Source organism: Sinocyclocheilus anshuiensis, unplaced genomic scaffold (assembly GCF_001515605.1).
Source record: "Sinocyclocheilus anshuiensis isolate Anshui unplaced genomic scaffold, SAMN03320099.WGS_v1.1 scaffold507, whole genome shotgun sequence".
NCBI classification, from domain to species: domain Eukaryota; kingdom Metazoa; phylum Chordata; class Actinopteri; order Cypriniformes; family Cyprinidae; genus Sinocyclocheilus; species Sinocyclocheilus anshuiensis.
Window position 1 is genome coordinate 309,381 of NW_015551034.1, and position 13,425 is coordinate 322,805.

The window sequence follows — 13,425 nt, forward strand, 5'->3', positions numbered from 1 at the left end:
AATGAGCAACAATATATAAGTGCAAATGACAAGTCTCGGTTAGCCTAACGCAGTACACGTAGCAAGGTGTGTGTGTGTATATATATATATATATATATATATATACACAAACAAAGAAAAACAAGTAGAATAGAAAGCTAGAGTTTTTTTTTTTTTTTTTTTTATAAAAAAAAAAAAAAAAAAAAAAAAAAAAAAAAAAAAAAAAACAACAACAGTATGTCTTTATAGAATTCCAAGCTTTAAATAAGCTTTAATAGGACTTTTTCTTCACAATTACAATCTCCAGACAATGTTTACACATCCCAGGCCAGCCCCACAAAAAATTATTGTAATTCAGAAATTAAAAACGTGTTCATCATAAAAGGTGTATTCATAAATCATAGTCAGTCTGTATAAATATTTTTTTTATGTATTTTTGAATAACTTAATCAAAGAGAGTGTCATTCTACTGACCATATGTATTCGACAACCCCAAGAGTCAGAGAGGATAATTAAAATTTCTAGCTGAAGGCTTATTTTATAAACATCATTAACTCTGTCCCCAGGATGCATAAAGCACATTGATCTTACAATGCAAACAACCTGAGAGAATCATACATTAGCTCCTGAATCACTGAAAAATGTGTGCTTTCACTTTTAATGGTTTGCATGGTGAATAGATGTTATCAAAAACAAACTGCTGTGGGAATGTGCCACCATGATGACTAATCCCACACGTTATCGTTAATGTGTCATTATTTTCGACTGGGAGATAATGTTTTAAAAAACCAATTGTTCTTGCGTGTCCACATAGCATACTTCACCCTTGCTCTATAAGGAAGATAAATGGTTGCACATGGCAGGCTGGGAATTCAAATTTAGATTTTTGCTCATAAGAATGCAAGTGCAAAAAAGCAATCCTTCTCTAGACAAAGCCAGGCTTTCACTTCCTGACCTTCCCCCACATAGACACACTAAACCCGAGCAGAGTCTGCAGATACAGTGCTGCTGGAGCTCACACATTCTCTGCATCGAGAGGGACATGCTGGGAAACCGTGGACTGGAAATGAGCAGGGATGAGAGGATGCTGGGAAAAAAGATAGCAACCGAGCTAAAAAGCATAAGAGACTACAAACCACACTCAAGGCCTCCTTCTAGCATCACTGAAAGCTGATTACGTTAGATGAAAGGCATGTCAAACAGCATCTCTATTACCATGGCAATCTAGCAAAGCCACAGCTGAGCAAGAATTCAAGACACTCGAATGCAAAGCTGTGCGCCAGGATACACTTACATGGTCAAAATAATAAGAAAGAGAGGAAAAGAGCACTGGAGACACAGGATGGCTATGATACCACAAAAATATGATTGTTCTGGACACTTTGTGCTTAAGCTGTCTAGCCAAGGAGAAATGAGACAGTTGTAAAATTAATGCATCAAATTGTATTTCATTATGTCTGCTTTTACCTAAAATTGCAAGATCTACAAAACAGGGTTATGGAAATATGATTTTTCACAAAAAATTCTGAATTATTTGAGAATGTGGATGATTTACTTTAAAAATTTGCATAAACCATAAACCAGCCTAAAAACATTTTTAATATTCAGAAGATTTAAATGTTTTTTTTCTGATTTTTTAGAGATGTTGTGTTGTGCTTAATAATTTGTGGTTAACTGTCAGTCAAATAATTTACATGGTTTCATGCAATTCAACATCATCATATAATATATACAGTATTTTAGACTTCCAAATGTTTGCTTTTTAGTTAAACTACATTTTATTTGCCATGTGCAAAATTTGCTTTTTGCAAAATAGCTTTAACATAACTGCTTTACAATGTGAATTCTTCAGTCACAGACAACTGAATATGATGCATGTGACAAAAATGTTTTGCAACTATAAAGTTTTCTAGAGTTAATTGGAAGCTGTGGCACATCTTACCCCACTCTTCACTGTACAGTGTTTTACACTATGATGGAGAAACTTGCTTTGCAAATGGTAAGCAACAGTGTAGAATGCATGCATATTAATACAGTATAAACACTAGCAGCAAAACCATTGTGTAATACAGCTCTAAATGACAAGCAAAGTGTAGCACATCCTAATGAGGCAGAGCGTTTAGGTTTGTAATCAATGGCCTTGTTAGATGGTGATTGTTGTACTGCTGACCCAGCGCCGTTACACAACTCTGAGAAACACTGGGCTTTGGAACGCTATATTTCAAAGAGCCAAGTGAAAATGTTGGATTATCAAAGTCAGCAAAATATGTATTTTGGTGTATCATAATACAAATAATTCAGATGAGACAACTTTTTCACTGGTTTACACAGGTTTGAAGTTACAATGTCTTAATGATGGTTTTGTTTGTTACACTTTACACAGGAAAAATAACAGCATTCTTTTCTCATTTCAATTGTAGAAATAGATTTGCTCTTTCTGAAGGAATTAAATACCAGTGCTTGCAGACAACTGAAAATGACTAAGATTTTCAATACACACAACACAACAGGACCATTGTTAAAGTTCATAGAATCCAAATCTTTGTGAGGGAAAATTTTAAATGCAATGCAATAAAATAAAACTAGTATTGTTTCCATGATCAAACTGGATTTTAATAAAGCTGTTAAATATTAATATTATATTTTAATATCTATAAATTTGCAAGTTAACTTTAACAGTAATAATATCAAAGATTGCATTACCAACCAAATAAAAATAAGCAGTCCTGGCTGAATTATCTGCAAAAATTAAAAATATAATGTCTGAGATATCAATAAGTGCTGGTACTGCACTAAGTATGAATTCTCATAAACCTCTATGATTGATTGAATGAATAAAAAAAAAAAAAAAACGATCCTATCACCGAAGTGACATAATTTTAATGCCCTTTCAGCAGTCTCCAAATCTGGTCTTGGCAATAAGACAGTGGATGGACACCAGCGCACTGCAGGCAGCATGGGACAGTCTTTTTCCTTTTTATTTCCTACATTTCGGCTGCTGTAATTACATTCTCTTTCTATTTCTCTTCTCCATCGCTCTCTTTAAAGCTTCCTCTCAAGTGGCACCATCTCTCGCTGCACCTCAGTGAATCAATCCATTTTTACTCCTCTCTGGCCTCTAGTCTTTTGTCTCATTTTGGCTGTCGCTCAGGATTACAGCCAGTCTTCTGCTTTTTGTAGATCCCGCCAACTTCTCTCTTTCACCCAAGTTACTTTTCTCAGTCTATGTCCCGCCTTCCATCTGTATCTAGGCTCTGTTCCAGCCGTCCAGGCCTGTCTGCTGCGCTACTCTGTGAAGGGTCATGGACTGGGAGAGTTAGGTTAATGGCTGACATGTTTGCAGAAGGAAGTGTGCTTGTTTGCAGTCCCACATTCTTCACATTGGCCTTTTTCTTTGCACAAGGCTCCATAATATGGTGAAGGACCTGTCAGCAAGTAGATGGATGTTGTTCTCAATCAGAAATGGCCACGCACTGCTCTGTTTTCTTATCTTTCATTAAAACCTCTTTAGCTGTGCATTATGGTAATTTATTCAAAGGAGACGGGGGTGTTTTATGGTCCTGTGAGGCCCGAGACACCATCCTCTTGTCCCCCACTAGACATCTGACGCAAGTCTGTTGTATCTTAGGTAGTCATCAACTGCACATAGTCAACCTTCTTTTTGTTGCCTGTACATAGCGCATGCTGTATTTACTGTATAACACTCTGAATAGTTTAGCATGGTAATGAATATGACAATGTTGATGTATTTGGTGTTAGAGGAATCGATTTGCTATGCTGCTGCTGTTGATTCAGAGCAAGTGCAGAGATTTGTTACTGCCAATACATCCACAGGCAAGCTGCTGTGAACATCTACTGCTGCCGCACACCATGCATGATGCATATGTACATACATTTCCCATAGCAGATCTATACAGGTGGAGCTGGGGGAGGTGGAGGGTTTCTGACTTGCTTAAAGCAAATACTGAACCAAACTATTTAAATGTTGATTAGTAAGCTCATTGGCTGCAGATGAAACAGAGACCAATCGACTTGTGCCATGTAGTAAATTGTGTGATAGATATCAGATTACCTTAAGGACATATCAGCCTGCACTATCTATAGTTTAATGACTGAACTACATATTGATTGTCTTGATTGTCTGAAATGTCTGAATTTATTGTCTACCGGACAACACATTATGTTAGATTTTTTCAAATGAATATCAAGTAGGAAAGGATGAGGAGAAATGGTGACACTTTAGAATACTGTTGTCATTAATGAATAACTGCACAGGAACAAATGAGTAGTGCACTATTACCATTCTAGTAACAACTATTAATTAACAAGAAACTCTGATTAACAAATTAGTAAGTAATAGCGCTCAGTTGAAAGCGGTAGTTAACTATTAGCTAATCAGTAACTACTATTTTTATACCTCCCAGAGAACTAGTCAAAACTACTATAGGTTCATAATTAATGTTAATAATGCATAATGTATAATTAATTCTAAAGTGAAGATCATGGTAACCCATTAGTAATGACTCAAGTATTGCCAAATCCTTTAGAAGGGATTACTAATTATTTGGATCAGTATTCTAAAGTGAAAAGCATGATAACTCACTAATATTGACTGAAGTCATCGTAAGCTTTTGAGATATATGGTTTTGGATAGTAATGACTTACGTGTTACTACATCCTTCTAAAGAAATTAGTAATTATTTGCATCAGTATTCTAAAGTGAAGGTCATGTTAACTCCCTAATATTGACTCAAGTGTTGTCAAATCCATTGGAATGAATTACTACACAGAACCTTACAAAAACATCACAATTTACAATGACTTCAGTCAATATTAGGGAGTTATCGTGATCTTCACTTTAGAATACTGAGCCAATTTATTAGTAATTCCTTCTGAAGAACATAGTAACACTTGAGTCATTACTATACAATAAAACTCAAAATCTTAGAATGATTTCAGTCATTTCTAGAGAGGGATCATGTTATTCACTTTAGAATACTGATCCGATGGATTTGGTAATGCTTGAGTCATTACTAGTGGGTTACCATGACCTTCACTTTAGAATTAATTATGCATTACCCATATTAATTATGAACCTATATACAGTAGTTCTTAGTAGTTCTCTGGAGGTATGAAAAATAGCAGTTAGCTACTGTAACTGCTTAGCTAACAGTGAACTACCACATTCGACTAAGCATACTTACTAATTCAGAGATTCTTGTTAGTTAAAAATAGTTGCCATTAGTGCTAAAATTGTGTTACTAATTTGTTCCTGTGTAGTTATTCATTAATGACGAAACAGTGTTACTGGCGAAATAAATAGAGCAGGATCACATAGAACAATTTTTTTGTCAATTGTTTTGATGTTGGTTAATGATCTCATGACTTCATGCAAGTTCATCATATGTACAGGTTGTTTTAATTTATTTACTTTCATTTTACACTTTTATGTTTTAATTAATTATTAGCTTTCACCAACTCGCCTGGAACTCCCCTGTAGTTCCTTCACGAGACCAGTTTTAAGTATTAATATAAATATTGATATTTCAATTATTAATATAAAATGGTGCTTTAAAGGGGATGAAATAAGAGATGCTAAAAGCTAAGCTAAAATCTCTCAATGAAACTGCGTGCAAAGTTTCTTTCAGCTAAAACCTCTGCCTACTTTAAAGTTAAAGCAAAGCAAAACTTTCAACAATTTCTCCATCTATTAAAATCTATGACAGGTTTTGTGGTAGTAAAATGCTATATAAATTCTGATCAGTTGTTTTATGTTTGTCTGTGTACACATGCAAATGGGTGTCTTTGGCTGTTGTCAAATATTGTTTTTAAGGAAAAAAAAAAAAAAAAAGTTTAACTTTTAAAAGAATAAGCCTCCTACATTCTGCTGCGCTCTGTCTGTCTAGCTGTTGTTGAACAAAAGAACACCCCTGAGAAACGTGTCAGGGTCTGGTGGACCCTAATTACACTGGGCTTCCTTGAGACCGTCGTTTACACATCCCATTTTGAAAACATGTAATTTTGTGGAGAACTACAAGCAACATAAAAATTAGTTTATTTCGGATATTACTCAGAAAATAGTATTTTTATTACGTCTTCCTTGACTCCCCTTGTCCCTGTTATCACCTCATGCACCAGTATCAGAACGAGCAGAGCTACATTTCTTGATCCCTTGTGTAATTTCCCTCATCACCTCATCCTTCCCACTGTCTGTTCTTCCTTCTCATTACAAGGCTCTTTCAAGCTCTGCCAGCAGTGATGGCTATACAAAACAGGGCCATAAAACACCAGCACAAAGCCAGTGACAAGATACTGCTCGTTCATAGAGAGACATGGGGGAGGGAATTGTCGAAGGAAAACGGGTGAGAGAAAACAGATGGTAAACAATGCAAACTACAGAACTGTGATGAAGGAGATATGAAAGAAAGAGAGAGGAATCAAGATAAGAGTGAAAGCTTATCAAACGTGAGATAACAGTGACAGAGGTAAAAAAGGAAAATAACAGAAAAGAGTGGATATGGATAGTGGTTTTTATTTTCAATGTTAATATGCAGCAGATGGTTTCCAGTCAGAGTATGAAATATATTACAGCTCAAAATGCTATATAAATTCTGATCAGTTGTTTTATGTTTGTCTGTGTACACATGCAAATGGGTGTCTTTGGCTGTTGTCAAATATTGTTTTTAAGGAAAAAAAAAAAAAAAAAGTTTAACTTTTAAAAGCATAAGCCTCCTACATTCTGCTGCGCTCTGTCTGTCTAGCTGTTGTTGAACAAAAGAACACCCCTGAGAAACGTGTCAGGGTCTGGTGGACCCTAATTACACTGGGCTTCCTTGAGACCGTCGTTTACACATCCCATTTTGAAAACATGTAATTTTGTGGAGAACTACAAGCAACATAAAAATTAGTTTATTTCGGATATTACTCAGAAAATAGTATTTTTATTACGTCTTCCTTGACTCCCCTTGTCCCTGTTATCACCTCATGCACCAGTATCAGAACGAGCAGAGCTACATTTCTTGATCCCTTGTGTAATTTCCCTCATCACCTCATCCTTCCCACTGTCTGTTCTTCCTTCTCATTACAAGGCTCTTTCAAGCTCTGCCAGCAGTGATGGCTATACAAAACAGGGCCATAAAACACCAGCACAAAGCCAGTGACAAGATACTGCTCGTTCATAGAGAGACATGGGGGAGGGAATTGTCGAAGGAAAACGGGTGAGAGAAAACAGATGGTAAACAATGCAAACTACAGAACGGTGATGAAGGAGATATGAAAGAAAGAGAGAGGAATCAAGATAAGAGTGAAAGCTTATCAAACGTGAGATAACAGTGACAGAGGTAAAAAAGGAAAATAACAGAAAAGAGTGGATATGGATAGTGGTTTTTATTTTCAATGTTAATATGCAGCAGATGGTTTCCAGTCAGAGTATGAAATATATTACAGCTCTCAAGCAACACTGAGCAACACAACAACCATAGCAAGTTTGCATCAGCCTTGTTCTTCAAACAAAATACTTTTGTGTCTGCACTAAAGTTCAGTTTTCGTATTCAGCTGTTTTTGTCAGTCTAAATCAACACATGACCAGATCCAGACAGAACCTGCAGATTTGTTACATTTCTATTCTTCTTTTGGGTAATAAACTGAAGACTGGATTCAGTGTGAAATGGAACTAACTACACTATACTTGTATTGGTACCACAAATACTATGCAGTATTCAGAGACTGAGATGAACAGCTTAAAATATCTTCTTTTTTAGCATTTTAGCTCTTTACCCTGTGTCCCACTGGTGTAACCAGGTGAGCAGTGTTTATATCCTCTTTATAAAAGACTGACCAGCTGTCTGTGGACATAAGACTCACACCCTGAGGGAGAAAGAATTCCTTCTGCCAGAGCCTCGTTGCAAGAGATTACTGAAAGCATTTTAGTGAAGCTTATAAATACTGATTGTGCTGACAGGAAAAATGCTGTGTATCATTATATGGGGCCATGAAGACATCAAGTCCAAATCCAATGTGTGAGTAACATCCTGTTTACTAAAGGTTGGAATACACTACACGACTTTTCAAAACTGAACAGACTTAACGGCCATTCAAAGTTAGCTGTGAATTCCGCCGAATCAATTTTGTCTAGTAACATTTTACATTGATGGCTCCAAGCTCCATTGAGATGAGAGGGAACGCTCACAGACTTACTGACCTCCTTGGTAATTCCTCAGCTCACGTGAATGTGTTCTGGATCATTAGACATAACGTTATGCTGCATTGGCAGCCTGTCTGCAACCAGTTTCCATATGAGGGGCCTTCATACAAAAACACTAAGTCATTGACTGACTGGGCTGTGAGGCAGCTGGCTTTTCTGGCACATCCACTAACGTGCATTAGGAACAAATACAAATACATATACATTTCTTTCATTATAACGCCACAAAAAGACAAAGGCATTACATCGGGAAAAATCAAAACAACTATTTTACTATGGTCTGATTTGTAATTTACTTAAATACACCATTATTAGTTGAAATCACAGCAGGTTCTCATTAAAGCCTAGTTACTCTTAGTAAAGCCCACTTGGCTCCAGGAGACGGGGCATTGTGACCCTGACAGTGTTCTTTCACTACACCTCTCTTTTTCCCAACCTCACGCTCGCTTTCTCTCTCATTTTCGTTTTCCCTCGGTAACTTCTATTTTTATCAGGGCTTGAAGCACAGTTGATTCACCTGCTGTAAGGCAGCAGTGAAACGCAGGTAGAAAGCAACTCAAAATTCTGCAAGCAATCTTTTTGATCGTAGGATGGGATTTAGGTAACTGCATTATCCTGCCTCTGCTATTACATTTAGTCATGTTAGAAAAAACCCATTGCCATGAGAAAAGCTGAATTTCATTCTCCTCCGCAGTTTGTGATAATGTGTTTGTTTGTGAGTGTGATAATGTTTCACATTCTGGACTGTCTATTTTCTTTGTACACTAATGTATACTGTAAACAACAAAGAGAGACAGAGGATAAGACTGAAAGGGAAAGAAAAAAGGACTCTTTAAATTGAACTGTTGGCTATTTTTTAGATTCTCTTATTGCATGTACCAGAGTTTTTCTTTAGAGTTTAATCCTTAGGCATGCCGATTTTTGTGCATAAAGTTCACACAAAAATGTAACTTCTCTCATCATGTACTTGCCTTCACATTGTTCCAAACCTGTATGACTTCCTTTTTGAGGAAGATTAAAGATCTTATAGAATGATGTCTTAGTGTTTTATTTTGTCCATACAATGGATGTTTGGTTACCAACATTCTTTCAAACATCTTTTATATTCCACGGAAGAAAGAAAGTCATACAGGTTTGGAACAACATAGGTACGTAAATGATGACAGACCCTTTAATGGTTTAAAGTTTCTTGCTGACTACCAATCGTAAAACCTGCAATAAAGCGCAAAACAGTAACATTCTTAACTTAAAAACCCATTGACTTTCTCCATAGAGAATTGCTTGGCAATAATGTGCAAACCTTTCAGTTAAGACCTACCGCAAAAGATTGTTGAGCAATGATATTTGTTACAGTTGCTATAAATCAAAAGTTTTATATAGCAACCTTGTTTTTTGTTCAATTATATCATTCACAGTATACTTTACTGGATAAGTTTATGATTATTAAACAACTGATCTATGCAGTCTTGTATCTTTTTTTTTTGCCCTTAATTTTCATATACATTTTTGCTTAAAGTTTATGATTTGTATTGGAGCTGGTTTGGTTCTCTTTACAACTTCTCTTTAAATCCATATGGAGAAAATGAATGGCGAAAATACATCTTTATATGTGCTCTATATGAAAACACATAATCATGAACAATGAAGAATAAACAGTTTCTTTGCCTTAGACTTCAACTATACAGTATACATGCACACAAATCCACTTACACTTACAGTGTGCATACTCTACCAACCAACTACAAAATCATCCCAACACAAATTGTATTGTGGGAGTAGGAAATTCAGAGTTTTAATTTGGGGTGACACTCTTTTTAAGAGCTTGTCTATGTAAGCAGCACATCATGCCTTTAGGGAACACAAGCTCTGACAGCTCCAAAGCCCCCACTGAGTGAGATACAAGAAAGAGACAAACCACGCATGAACTGCGTGAATAGCGGAGAGAAGAATCATGCGGGTTGCATGACACCCATTATGAGTTGCTGTTCTTTTAGCTTAAGTGTTTTCTTATCAAGCCTGTCAGCATGAAATCACTTACAGATAATTCTAGAGCAGAGACCAAACAATAGTGTGCATGCCGTTATACAATAATAGCATGCTCTAACAACAACAACTCTTCATTTAAATGAAAAAATGCTTGGGAACATGTGATCTCATGTCATACATTTTTAAAGCTAAAGCTACTTTGTTTTGTGTATAATTGTGCTTGTTTGAGAATCTGCAGATGTTTTACACAGGAAGTGCATTCTTGATGTCACTGACACAAGAGACAACTTTCACCAAAATGCATGTTGTTTCTTAACATACATAAAAGTAGAAGGCATTCTCTTGGATTTCATGAAAAATAAATGCATAGGTCATTTCCAAAGTACAGTGTAAGTATGCTTTCATTTGTAAGTGTTGAGTTCCTCTTCTTGTGTGGCTTAAACACAGCTCACCTGGCAGGTTGTTATTACACTAGAGAGCGAAAGATCACAATTAACTCAACACTAAAAAAAACAACATATGGCCCCCATCAGCAGCTGCATCTGAGCATTGAAATCAGTGTAAACTCACTGGACAAACACCTCCTAACAGTTTGTTATCTGATTGGTTTTAACAGCTGTGTGTTTACAGCTCTTTTGAATTTCCAATGCAAAGACCACCAACCTCTCACCACACACAGAGCTCATTAACCACACAAACACAAACCAGGTGATGTAAATGTGCGTTTTGTGACAGATGCATCTTGACAACTCAGCTGGTCCACCATTCTTTATGAATTGGGTAAAACGGTTAGTATATTTTACAAGTTTCAAATTTCAAATACTACTTTTCTACTGCAAAACTTCATGTTTTTTTTCAATGTCCCGTTTCTTTGTATATGTGAATTTTACTAGCGATTTCTGAGTGAAAAATGTTTCGCCACCAACTTTTTGTTTTTCAGGGCAAATGGGAGAAAAAGTTATTTTTAAAAAGTTTTATTATTACAAAAAAAAAAAGTGTCAAGAATTTCTTGAAAATCTCACAAAGTCTGGTGGAGCAGGGGAGCTCAGGGCACAAAGTTGTAACACGTGGTTTAAATATTTCCACACATGCTAGCATAACAAAATTTACAGTATTTACTAGTTACTATATCAACATTATATAGAGAGAAAAAAAAAAAAGTGCACCAAACCAGTTTTAAATTCCAGTTGCGCAGATGGGGCACATTGTAACACTGCGTTACAATGTGCCCTGCCGTGCTATTCTATGACATTACCGATGTAATTCACACCATTTACTTTAATAAATTTTAATGATAAACGACGAGAAACAGGTGAACAAAGACTGACAGTCAATGTTTAATGTTAAGAAATTATTATTTCAAGACATGTAAAGCATTTTGGCTCGTTTATGTGGGCCGTCCCAAGCATGGTTGCAATGTGTTCATTGTCAAACTCCAAAATCGGATTATTTTTAATTCTTAAAAAAAACGCCATTATTTTATTTGAAATAAATAATTATTTTATTGACAAAATATTTTCGTTTGTCTTGTATATTTTTTTTCATTCGATCAGATAACATTTTAAGCTGTTATATGGTCATGTTACAACGTGCCCCTCAGATGTTACAATGTACCCCACCTACGGGGCATGTTTTTGAGGGTAAATAAAGAAAAATGTATACACTGTAATTATGAAACTAAGCGACATATTTGTACTAGACAAGTGTGAAATTACTGTGGATAAAAAAATTATACTCTGAACCCCATGTGGATTTACACAATTTGAGAAAGTCAAAAAGTGTTACTTTGTGCCCCGCTCTCCCCTACTTACAGAGTATTGTTTACCAACAGAAATGACCCCAAGACAATCAAAGCAAAACTCTTCATGTTTACGTTTACCTATGGGTCTCATTTATAGCTCCAGGGGTTTTGGATATTATACTGACATCTAGCTGCCTGGATGCATTACATTTGTTTACTCATGCCACTTCACATTAAATATACAAAATAAACATTTTAGTAATAGTACACAGTCAAGTACACGACTGATCACGTGATGTCAACATGACGGCGCCCATGAAGTTGCGACCCGCTCCATGCAGAAAGCACCCCCCCCCCCAGAAGACTGATGTCTGGATTCATCTAATGTGACTGAATGTCATCAAAACATTCAGTTTTGATGACATGCTTTTCATTTTGTGTAAAACTTTTCCAATGATCAAAACGAAGAAAATACTGAGTTCAGCTTTAAAATAATCTTCATTACCCCCTTGTTTTGTTCTAAGTTAACAGGACTCGTTTCTTTTACAGTTCATTAAGTGCAAGTTGGATTCCAGAAAGAATGTAATTCGGATCCCCATAAACATTTTTCAAAAAAGACGAGCTCTTCTCCTTAATGAATGCAGGTTTGAGATAACTTACCTCGGCATTACAGCAGACTACAGCCAGGAGGAAAAACACGGGCAAACACCGAAACATCTGTAACGGGCGTAGCGGGCGAAGAGAAGAGAGAGAAGGGAAAGACATTACACACAGAGAAAGCGTTCCAGGCAATTCGACACAAGTTGTTTAGACGCTGTAAAAGATTGCAAAGAGTGTTCAGGTTTCTCACCATTTATGTAAAAAGAGCCGATTGAGTGAGCTGGAGGAGGAAAGCGCGGCGTCTCGCTCCGCTGTAGATGTGGATCTGAGGAGGATGTGATCGCAGGAAGCTCGAGCGGTGCTCAGGAATCCGCTTCTGCCCCCTCCGTGACGTGACGTGGCCCGTGAAAAGCCGTGGAGCAGATCCAGATGAAGAGCGCACACTCCTCAGTGAGCGAGGGACCGACGCAATCTGCTAGAGGTTACAGAGTCCAGTCCAGGGTGTACTGCATGCTAATTAATTGCATGCTTGTGAGGATGCAAAACAATCGAATATTGTTTCAGGTCAAAGGTAGAAAAGCTGTAAGCTCAAATATAGACAAAACGTAGATAGAGAAATACACTGAGATTGATAATAAAGTGATAGCCTATAGCCTAGATCAGGGGTGCCCAAACCTGCTCCTAATCAAACACACCTGAAGCAACTAATTAGGGTCTTCAGGATCACTGAAAAATTAAAGGCAGGTGTCTTTGATTAGTGTTGGAGCTAAACTTTGCAGGATAGTCGATCGCCGGGAGCAGGGTTGGGCACCCCTGGCCTAGATTAATGAATAAACTGCGTCCAGTACCTAAATGAAAAAATAGACCCATCACAATTCCAGTTACAGTTTTAATATGAAAATGAATGGAAATCTAT

At 36.7% G+C, this 13,425-nt stretch overlaps 1 protein-coding gene across 2 annotated transcripts in view; it reads right to left on the reverse strand.

Annotated features, from left to right (window-relative positions):
• The window catches only part of fstl1b (follistatin-like 1b), a 44,903-nt gene extending 31,714 nt beyond the window's left edge, over nucleotides 1-13,189 (reverse strand). For both annotated transcript variants that reach the window (XM_016450798.1, XM_016450797.1), the window contains exons 1-2: nucleotides 12,760-13,189; nucleotides 12,570-12,626 (exon numbers count right to left, since the gene is read on the reverse strand). In XM_016450798.1, coding sequence (XP_016306284.1) covers nucleotides 12,570-12,626; nucleotides 12,760-12,762 — 60 coding nt within the window. In that variant the 5' untranslated portion in view covers nucleotides 12,763-13,189. The remainder of the gene's footprint in view (nucleotides 1-12,569; nucleotides 12,627-12,759) is intronic.
• Between the last annotated feature and the right edge of the window lie 236 nt (nucleotides 13,190-13,425).